Source organism: Muscardinus avellanarius (assembly GCF_963383645.1).
Source record: "Muscardinus avellanarius genome assembly, chromosome: 12".
Taxonomy (NCBI): domain Eukaryota; kingdom Metazoa; phylum Chordata; class Mammalia; order Rodentia; family Gliridae; genus Muscardinus; species Muscardinus avellanarius.
The window spans coordinates 13,032,742-13,044,181 of NC_137798.1; the positions used below are offsets into that span (position 1 = coordinate 13,032,742).

At 45.6% G+C, this 11,440-nt stretch overlaps 1 protein-coding gene across 6 annotated transcripts in view; it reads right to left on the minus strand.

The window, feature by feature from the left end:
* GOLM2 (golgi membrane protein 2) overlaps positions 1-9,440 on the minus strand; it is a gene marked incomplete at both ends in the record, with an annotated part of 57,566 nt that extends 48,126 nt beyond the window's left edge. For all 6 annotated transcript variants that reach the window (XM_080706818.1, XM_080706815.1, XM_080706817.1 and 3 more), the window contains one exon: positions 9,114-9,440. In XM_080706818.1, the coding sequence (XP_080562944.1) occupies positions 9,114-9,440 (327 nt within the window). The remainder of the gene's footprint in view (positions 1-9,113) is intronic.
* Between the last annotated feature and the right edge of the window lie 2,000 nt (positions 9,441-11,440).

An 11,440-nucleotide genomic window follows, 5' to 3' on the forward strand; every position in this document is an offset into this window, starting at 1 on the left:
GAACCCAGGGGCATTCTACCTGCAACCTATATCCCAGCCCTATTTTAATTTTATTTAGAAATTTTTTTTAGAAACTTAATTTTATTTAGAAATTTAGGGTCTTGTTAGGTTGAGACTGTCCTTGAACCTGCAATCCTCCTGTTGAGTACTAGGATCACAGCAAGTGCCACCACCCTCGACTATCCCCTACTTTTCTTTTTTTCTTTCTTTTTTTTTTTTTTTTTTTTTGGTGGTACTGGGGGTAGAACCCAGGGGCTTTTCTACCTCCGGGCTATACTACCAGGCTATACTATTTTATACTTTATTTGGAAACAGGGTCTCACTAAGTTGCTAAGAGCCTCACTATTAGCTGAGCTGGCTCTGAACCTGCGTGATCCTCCTGTCTCAGCCTCTTAAGCGCAGGGATGACAAGCGTGCGCCACCACACTCAGCTCATCCCCACATTTTCCGAGTGAGAATTCCATGAGAACAGTAACCGCGTCTCCTTCATCCCTGTGGGTCTGATATCTAGTACTGCCTCACACCCACTGAGGCTGAGTAAATGTTTGCTGAGTGACTCCTTGGATTTTCCATCCCATGCTCTCTGTACTACATTCTCTCCCCATTAAGTAATACTTTACATAGCTTTAATCGCTCCTTAGAACTTCTTTTGAAATCCTGCATTTATTTCCCTTGTTGACACCTTCAGTGCCTTAGGCTTTATTTCTCCTTTCCCTATCTGTAATCTTCATTTCCACTGGGTTTTGGAGTCCATCTAGGGACCAAGTATCCTTCATCTAGGGACCAAGTATCCTTGCTCGTCAAGCTAAGGTCTTAAAAATTCGTTAAGTGAGCCGGGTGTGGTGGTGCACGCTTGTAATCCCAGTACTTGAGAGGCTGAGACAGGAGGATCCGGGTTCGCAGCCAGCCTCAGCTACTTAGTGAGGCCCTCTGCAGCTTAGTGAGACCCTGTTTCAAAATAAAGAATAAAGAATAAAAAATAGGACTGGGGGTTGTAGTTTGGAGGCAGAAAAGCCCTGGGTTCAATCCTCAGTACAAAAAAAGAATTTTTTGAGCGGGATATGATGGTACACATTGTAATTTCTGTACTTAGAGGCCGAGACAGGAAGATTGCAGGTTTGAGGACAGCCTCAGTAAGCATTGAGATTCTCTCACCCTACTGAGATCCTATTTTAAAATAAAATAGGACTGAGGATGTAGCTCAGAGGTACAATACTCCTAAATTCAATCCCCACTAGCAAAAAAACAAAACAGTTTTGTTTGTTTTGACACAGGATCTCACTGGGTTGCTGAGTCTTGCTAAGTTGTGAGCCTGGCTATGAACCTGAACTCAGTCTCCTGACTCAGCCTCCCAAGCACTGGAATTACGGCTCTGAGCCACTGCACCCAGCTTAGAGATTTTAAATCTTAAAGATTAAAAATCTTTAATGATTTTTTATTTATTTATTGCAGTAACTGGGGATGGAACCTAGGGGCATTCTACCTCCAAGCTACGACCCCAGCCCTATATTTTATTCTTTATTTATTTATTTATTTATTTATTTTTTGGTGGTACTGGGGTTCCTGGAAGCCCTTCTACCTCTGGGCTACACTCTCAGACCTATTTTTACATTTTTATTTGGAAACAGGGTCTCCTAAGCCAGCACGCATGGCTGGCTTCGAACCTGCGCGATCCTCCTGTCTCTGCCTCCCAAGCGCGGGGATTACAAGCGTGCGCCACCATGCCCGGCCTTATTCTTTATTTTGAAACAGGGTCTCACTGAGTTGCAGAGGGCCTAAGTAGCCGAGGCTGGCCTCGAACCGCGATCCTCCTGTCTCAGCTTCCCAAGTACTGGGATTACAACAATGTGTCGGCACGCCGGCTCAACTTCCAATTGCCTCTGCCTCTCCCCCGTGTGTGTGTGTGTGTGTGTGTGTGTGTGTGTGTGTGTGTGTGTACTGTGTGTGGCAGTACTGGACACAGAATCCAGGGGCTTTCTACCTCCAGGCTATACCCTCATACCTATTTTATTTTGTATTTGGAAACAGGGTCTCACTAAGTAGCTAAGGCTGGCTTTGAACCTGCAATTACCCTGTATCAGCCTCCCAAGTACTGGGATTACAAGCATGTACCAGCAAGCCCTACTTAACTATATTTTCAAAACAAATTTTATTATATCAGTCTTCTTCAACTTGAGAGTGAAATAAAACTCCTAGCATGACAGTCAAGACTGTTAAGAGGCTGGCCCTAGAAAGCCCAGAAGTAACTCATCACATGAACAGTAACTGCTTTTCTATGAAGATGTAACCATTCAAGGGGGGAAGAAGAGTCTCTTCAACAAATGATTTTGGAGCAACTGGATATCTACATGAAATTAGAATGAAATTAGACCTTACATAACATGAGGGATAACTAAAATGAACCAAAGACCTACATATAAAAGGTAAAACTGAGCCGGGCGTGGTGACACACGCTTGTAATCCCAGCATTCAGGAGGCTGAGACAGGAGGACCATGGTTCTTGGACAGCCTCAGCTACTTAGTGAGGCCCTCTGCAACTCAGTGAGACCCTTTTTCAAAATAAAGAATAAAAAATAGGGCTGGGGGTGTAGCTCAGAGGTAGAATGCCCCTGGGTTCAATCCAAAGTGCAATAAATAAATAAATAAATAAAATAAGAAAAGAAAATCAACCAGGTGTGATGATGCAGAACTGTAATCAACTCAGGAGGCCAAGGCAGGAGGATTACAAATTGGAGGCCAGCCTGGGCAACTGCATGTGAAATGACTGCCAAGAAATACAAACCAAGGCAATCTCTCAATATGACATGCTAAGGAATCAAAGGTTAACAACACAAAGAATATCATTCATAGGGTCCAAGAACTAGGACCGGTAGTTGGAGACAGGGTATCAATTTTGTATGACTTGTGAATGATTTGAAAGTAACACATTTCAGCTGAGATTGTCCAGATCCTGGCTGGTGAGGCAGAGGCCAAGGTAGTGTCATCAGGTGCAGGTACTGAAGAACTATAGCAGGCTGGTGTTGAAGTTACAGAGGTCGAGGTAGGTTCCAGGAAGTCAGCCAGAACAAACACGGGAGGACAGCTAAGCCCAGCTGAAAAGGGCCCCAGAAACGTTAAGGGGGGCCAGACACCCAAGAGCAAACAGCGCCGCAGGCATGAGAGCCGGCCCGGAACCAGGTCCCGGACAAGAGCACGGGGAGAGAGCTGTCCTGGAGACGGCAGACAGAAAGGAGGACGTGGCCGCAGGGCAGCGATGGCTAACTCTATCCATTAATTTTTACTATGCAGTAGGCACTATTTTAAAAACCCAATGAATTCATTTAAACTTCACAAGAATGAGAAAGGTTATTAGTATTCTCATTTTACAGATGAGAAAACCAAAACACGGGGAAGATATTTGCCAAAGTCAGACATAGAGTAAAGAACAGAATCAGGATCTGAACCCACAGTGAACATGTGTTCTGTGCCAGGATTTTCACACATACATATTTGGTATGTGTATGCGTGTTATAAACATGCACACACATACACATACACATACAATGAAGGCATATTTTGGAAAAATGTAATAACGCTTCTTATTTTACTTCCTGGCTCATGACTAAAGGTATATCCTAACTCAGGAAGGATTATGGTAGCTAAGAGGAAAAGAGAGCGTTTATTTACTGTTCAGCTTCAAACCTCAAAACTGGACTTTGTGTGTGTGTGTGTGTGTGTGTGTGTGTGTGTGTGTGTGTTTATAATAGGAAAACAATTTTTTTCTTTTATTCTAAATTGGTTGCCCCAAATTCATATGTTGTGTTCCAGCTCCCAGGATCTCAGAATGTAACCATCTTTAGAGATCTGATCTTTAAAGAGGTAATTAAGTTGAAATGAGGCCATTAATGTGGGGCCCTCTGACATGACTGGCGTCTAGAGGTGGAAGACACACAGAGATGCAAATCACAGCAGGGTCATCCGGAGGATTAAGCACAAGAAGGCAGCTTCTGCAACCTAGGGAGAGAGCTTGGAGGGAACCAACTCCGCTAGCTCCTTAAGCTTAGAGCCCAGCTTCCGGGACTGTGAGAGGATAAAGTTCTGTTGTTTAAACCATCCAGCCTGTGCTATGTTGTTATGGCAGCGCTTGTAACTACACACCTACTGGCGGAAACTCTTTACAGAAAAAGCAAGTGAGATAAATTTGGGGGGGAATCTAGAAAAATGGGAATTCTTATTTTCCTCAACACTGATGAGAACAATTTTAAGCTCCCTTATTCTGTGTTTAAGAGCCTAAGTAACAGACTGAAAATGGCAGTGTGGCAAATAAACTGGAAGAAGCTAATAGCATTTCTCTGGCTCCTGGGGAACGGGGATTCCTGGATTTCCAAAGGCAGCCTGACGGTGGCAATGGGCACACCTACCAACCAGGCCTTGATTTCTAGTACCATTCTCCAGTAAAAGGAAGTACAGTTTCTTGGGAAATGGCTGATCTTAGGACTGAAGCAGGAAATACATGAAATGAGCCTGTAGCATCTTACAGTGCCAAAAAGTTAAAAAAAAAAAAAAAAAAAAAGGTACATCACAAAGAAACCGGGTACACGGAATGTGAAGACTCTGGACTTGTGGCACATAAAGGAAGGCAACTGAAGGAGCTCTACAGCCGGAGCTGGAGGAATCTGAGCAACCCAAGAAAGGTGCACCGAGCCTAGTTCAAAGTATAAATAGCCACAAATCCACGCTCACATAAAGAGATGACCGGGTAAATTAATAAGCAAGGGGGCAGACATAAATCTTCTATGGAAAATTATTCTATTTTTATTTTATTTATTTATTTTGCAGTACTGGGGACGGAGCCCAGGGGCATTCTACCTCCGAGCTACACCCCCTGCCCTAGGTTTTAGTCTTAATTTTGAAACCGGGTCTCACTGAGTTGCAGAGGGCCTCACTAGGTAGCTGAGGCTGTCCGCGAACCGCGATCCTCTGGTCTCAGCCTCCCAAATGCTGGGATTACAAGCGTGCGCCACCACGCCCGGCTCTGGAAATAATTCTAAATATGCAGACACGCTGCCCTAAAGAAGAATAGGATTACTTACTATTTCTTGCTCATTAGAATGACTTTCCTCAAAGTATGCAAGGGAAGGGAAGAGAAAAAGAGTAACTTCACAGTGCAGAAACCTGACAAGTATTTCCTCACGCCAGGTGATAACTGGGATGCGTCATTTTGAAAGCTGTACCTCTGCAGGCTTCATGGAGCACACCTGTAATCCTGGAACTTGGGAGGCTGAGACAGAAGGGGCTGCAAGTTAAACGATAACCTCAGCAACTTAGCAAAGCCCTGTTTTACAATAAAAAATTAAATAGGGCTAGGGGGTATAGCTCAGAGGTAGAATGCTCCTGGGTTCAATCTCCAATAACACACACACACACACACACACACACACACACACACACACACACACACACAAGGTTCCATATATATAATGCAGTAAGACTGAGCCTTTATTTCTGTGGTATTTCTTACAAACATTAAACTCCAGTTTAATCCTGAGAAAAGCATCAGTGATAGGAAATTCTACAAAATACCTGATTAGTAATCCTTAAACAGTCAAGGTCATCAAAAACAAGGGAAATCTAAAAAGTGTCCCAACCAAAAGTAGCTTAAGGAAACTAAATGTAATACAGACCCTGGATGCGATCTTACAATAGAAAAAGGACATAAAGAAATGTCAATGAAGGGCCGTGTGTGGTGGCGCACGCTTGTAATCCCAGCATTCAGGAAGTGGAGACTGGAGGATAACGGTTCGCAGACAGCCTCAGCTACTCAGTGAGGCCCCTTGCAACTCAGTGAGACCCTGTTTCAAAAGTAAAGAATAAAAAATTAGGGCTGGGGGTGTCACTCAGAGGTAGAATGCCCCTGGGTTCCATTCCCAGTACTGCAAAAAAAGGAAAAGAAAGAAATCTCAATAAACTATGGTCCTAATAATAATAATATATCAAGACAGTCTCAATAATTGTGACAAATGCACCTTTTTTTCCCACCTCTTAGCCTTTTCAAAAATTTTTATTTTGAAACAGGGTCTCACTAAGTTATCATGTGCTGGCCTTGAACCTTTGATTTTCCTGTCTCAGTATTCCAATGCTAGTGTTTCAGGTGTGTGCCTGGCTAAAAATGCAATATATGGAAACTCCCTGTGCGACTTCACAGTAACTTTCTAGACATGAAACTTCTCTAAAATTAAAGTTTATTTTTTTTAAAAAAAAAGAGCTTGGTGTGGTGGCGCATGCTTAATTCCAGTACTTTGGAGGCTGAAAAAGGATGATCACAGGTTTAAGCACAATCTCAGCTAATACTGAGATTCTCATCAGCCTCGTAAAACCTGTTTCAAAATAAAAATAAAAAATAGGACTGGAGATGTAGCCTGGAGGTAGAATGCCCCTCAGTTTAATCCCCAGTATGACCAAAAAAATAAAAAATAAAAAATATACAGATCAAGACTACCCTTTCTATTAAGCTCAGAGCCTTCTCATTAACTCCAAGAACATTCACACGCACTCCAACAAAGATGTTATAGCTAGCAAAAAATATGTAGTTGGCATTTAAGAAGGAGGTACAGACTCATGATCCAACTGCATTGAATATTAACCAAACACTGGGAGGCTAAGCAAGACAGGAAGCTCACAGGTACAAGGCCAACCCCTGCAATTTAGTGAGACTTTGTTTCAAAATAAAAAATAAAAAGGGCTAAAGGCAGCTCCAATCTATGGTACAAAAAACAAAAAGAATATTAACCAAACATTTAAAAGTAATTAAGATACTTAGGACAACATTTCCCAAACTTTAGGGTGCTTCAGTGCATTCTTCTGTGTTAATGGTAGGCTATGAAAATAGTCATCTGTGACCAGCCTTTATAGAACCATGGTGAACTCTCTAAGGTAGATATGCTATTTAAGATTTCCCGCAAAAAAATGTTTGCCTTTATTCTCTTGACCACCCAACAATTTCAAGAACAGTATTCTGCTTAACATCTCTTTGAGGGATACTGTTCAGCAAAGGTCCGAGAATAGAGTGATCTGAGGGGGGAAAATATAGTGAAGAAGAAAAGATGAGAATCTGGAGAGTCCCAGGAAGAAAGGAGATAGTTTCCAAAGAGATAATTAACAGAGCCAAACTAGATGCTAAATAATCAAGAATAAGAATGTTCTTTGGGTTTGATAAGAATGACTGCTGCTTGTGATCTTACAGAGAATAGCTTCAGAACAGGGAGTGGAGGGAGAAGATGGGCAATTTTAAAAAATTAGGATGGAGCCAGGCGTGGTGGCACATGCTTGTAATCTCAGTACTTGGGAGGCTGAGTCAGGAGGAATGCAGGCTTGTGGCCAGCCTCGTCTACTTAGTAAGAAAATTTTGAATAGTAATGCTTAACCATTCTAAGTGTGAAGACCTCATTTTAATATTTCTAAATTGCATGGATTTTTGCCTACTCTACCCAAGAGGGTTTTCTCAGTCATTAGAATTCAATGTGTAGTAAGTGCATAAATGTGTTGATCCCTGCTCCTCTCAGAAGATGTTATGGTAAAGAAGGGTTACAGAAAAGCACTTACCTGAGGGCCTCAATCCTCATGAAAAAAGTAAAGTTATCATTATTATTCTGTGGTGTTGGAGATTGAACCCAGAAGCATTCTACCTCTGAGCTACACCCTAAGCCCAATTTTATTTTTTAATTTTGAAACAGGGTCTTGCTAAGTTGCTAAGGGCCTCACCAAGTTGCTGAGGCTGGTCTTGAACCTTTGATCCTCCTGTCTTAGCCTCCCAAGCAATGGGATTACAGGTGCGCCATTGTACCTGGCTGACTTTTTAATTTGTATAAATTTACTACAATGATTTTGATCTGCAGAGTAAAAACTTATAATAAAAACTTACACCCAAAAATGTGAAGGTTACTAAAGAAGAGTTCAAAATGAAAAATATCTACTATCCTAACCAGAAATTTTCACAACTACACTATTACCAACAGAAATCATGGTAAGTCATACAAGTTTATACTGGCAAGTCATAAACTCTCAATAGACTTACCAGTATACTGGAGAAAACAAAAGACTATACAAACCAGGCGTGGTAGCTCACGCTTGTAATCCCAGTACTTGGAAGGCTGAGACAGGAGAATTGTAGGTTTGAGGCCACCAGCCTCAGCTATTTAGTGAGACCCTGTTTCATAATAAAGAATAAAATAGGGCTGGTGGTGTAATTCAGAGGTAGAATGCCTCTGGATTCAATCCTCAGTACAGCAAAAAAAAAAAAAAAAAAAAAAAAAAAAACAAAGACTAGTGGCACATATGGTTACCGTCCAGTTTGAAACTTAAAACTTCGTATTTTCTTGCCTACATAAACATCACTAGCTACCCTTGAGCACACACGATTTCATTTTGTTTTCCTTCAAGACCAATGAGAACACAGACAGACATGAGATTCTGTTGCTTAGAACTTATTTTTCAAATCTGCCATTTGGGCTAATTTCATTATCAATTCAAGTTGAGTAGATAATTATGGATTAGTTTAACTACAACCAAATCACGGTGTGGCTCGCCATATGTCTCTAGGACCCGTTTATCATAACATTTTGATCACAAAAGGCAGCGGTATGATTGATTCTTTGGCTAATACATCACTTTATAATGACTGATGAAATCGTGTTGCTTGAAAAGCAGAATGACAACCAAACGGAGTTAGAGGGAGACATTTTTGAGATAAATTAATATTGATCTGTGTGCACGGACTAAGGAGGAGGCGATACCCACACCAACCCTGGCAGCGTCCAGATGTGTGTGTCTGGGAACGTCAGGCGGCCACACAGCCAGACGATCAGCACTGCCAGCTCAGCAGCTGAGCTCGGAGAAAAGGCGGCATCCACACAGGCCACCCTCGAGCACCAGAACTCACAGCCAGCCTCCCGCAGGGACTACACACTGGCTGATACACCGGGAATCGGCTGGCAGAATCGGGGTTGCAGGGGCGTCCGGGGAGCTCCCAGGGCTGCAAATCCCGGGAGTGGGAAGGTGCCCGCGGTGGGCCGGCAGCCCCACCCTGATGCTCTAAGGAAGACCATGGAGGTCGCGGGGAGAGGGCTCGCGCTCACCTTGTCGCCCTCGCATCTCTTGCCCAGGCCCTCCCTGGCCTGCAGCCGGCTACTGAGGCGGCCGTAGTCGGCCTCCTTCTGGTCGATCTGCTTCTTGTGCGTGTCCACCAAGAGCAAGAGGTCCGAGTTGCGCTTCTCCAGGCGCCCGCGGGCCACCTCGGTGCGCTGGACCTGGCCCTGCAGCTCGGCCACCTCCTCCTGGAGCAGGACGTGGCGGGAGGAGATGCTCCAGTAGTTGAAGGCGAGCACGACGATCACCACGAGCAGCACCACCAGCACGAGCGAGGGCAGGCGGCCGGCCCGCCGGTTGGCCCCGAACCCCACCATGGGGCCGACGCGGGCTGCACCCCGCGGCTCGCCGCCGGCACCTGCGGGCAGAGCTCGGGCCTCGCCGCCCAGCTGCACCGGGACGCGGCCCCAGCGCCGGCCGCAGCCGGGGGCGGGCGGCTCGGCGCGCGCGCGAGCGGAGAAGGGGGCGGGGCCGCAGCCCTCCCCGCCCCCCCTCCGGCCGGGCCCGCGCGCTCGGAGGCCGGGAAGCCCGCCCCGACCCGCCGCGGGCGGCCGGCGGAGCCCAGAACCCGCGCCCGGCCCCGCACCTCAGCGCTCGGGGGCGGGGAAGGCGCCGGAAGGGGCGGGGCCTCGGGCCACGCCCCCACGGCGCGTCGCCTCGGGGCCCTCCGCTGGCTTCCGCCGACGCTGTGGCTTCTCGCGAGACTTCGGGCTTCCTCTCGCCCCCGGCGGCCCTGTCTCGCGAGAGGGACAAGGAACCCTGTTCTTGCGGGGAGAGTGGGGCGCCGCTGTGGTCACCTGTTCGACTCCCTTTGGCCTCGAGGGGGTTTGTTTCTCTGGGGACACATCTAGGGATGCGGCTGCGAAGTGAGGAGACCGTAGGTGAACTGCGGCCGTGCAGAAAAGGGTCGGCGCGCTCGCTTCACTAGTTTTTTTCTGTTTGTGCGAGCGATGCGGAAAGGAAACAGCCATAAAAAGACCATAAAATAGCGGTGCCCGCACCTTACAAAAAAAAGGAGTAGGGTTCAATCTCCACTACCAAAAAAAAAAAAGTACCTAATTAGGATGGACAGGTGGTACAGCCTTCCTTTTTTTTTTTTTTTTTTTTGTGGTACTGGGGGTGGAATCCAGGGGCTTTCTACCTCCCGGCTATACTCCCAGACCTTTTTTATATTTTATTTGGAAACAGGGTCTCATTAAGTTGCTGAGAGCCTCACTCAGTAGCCGAGGCTGGCTTCGAACCTGTGCGATCCTCCTGTCTCAGCCTCCCAAGCGCGGGGATGACAAGCGTGCGCCACCACACCCGGCTTATACAGCCTTCCTGAGCCGAAGGAATTTCACTCTGGCGAGGGCTCCTGTGCTGAAACGCTGCTGCTTTTGCCTCAGCTGGGTTTCCTAATGCAAAGTCCAAAAGCTGCCCCAGTGACTGGTAACCAGTGCTGACAGCGGACACGTCCCGGGTTCAGCGCTTGCGAGTGTTTCTTGCATGCTCTCTCTCATACTCTACTCTCAACAACAGTTTTACAGGTCAGAAATCCAAGACAAGAAGATGTTCAAAAACTATCTCAAGTTCTGCATCTTCTTTGAGAAATAAGTAGGTCTGAATCCCCATCACTGTACTCTTAACACTATTACTCTTTGCTTGCGCCGTGTTCATTCCAAGGACGCAGAGGCCGGCCTCTTCGGTTTGTTCTGTATATTTCTTTGTACATGTCCTTTTTTGTTGTTGTTGTTCTGGGAATTGAACCCAGGGGCATTCTACCTCTGAGCTACACCTCCAGCACTTGTGTGTGTGTGTGTGTGTTACTGAGGGTGGAACCCAGGGGCTTTTTACCTCCCTCCGGGCTATACTCCCAGACCTTATTTTATACTTTATTTGGAAACAGGGTCTCACTAAGTTGCTGAGAGCCTCACTAAGTAGCTGAGACTGGCTTTGAACGGGTGGGATCCTCCTATCTCAGCCTCCCAAGGGCTAGGATTACAAGTGTGCGTCACCACGCCCAATGCTTGGCGCTATTATATAATTTTTTATTTTATTTTTTGGTGGTACTGGGGTTCCTGGAAGCCTTTCTAACTCAGGGCTAGACTCCCAGACCTATTTTTTTATATATTTTTTATTTGGAAACAGGATCTCTTAAGCCACCACGCCCGGCTTATATTTTATTTTGAAACAGGGTCTCACTGAGTTTCTGAGGATCTCACAAGTCACTGAGGCTGGTCCTGAAACTTCAATCCTTCTGTCTCAAGTGGGCATCACCATGACTGGCTAATTTTTGTTTTGAAACAGGGTCTCCCCAGGTTGCTGAATCTTGCTCAGT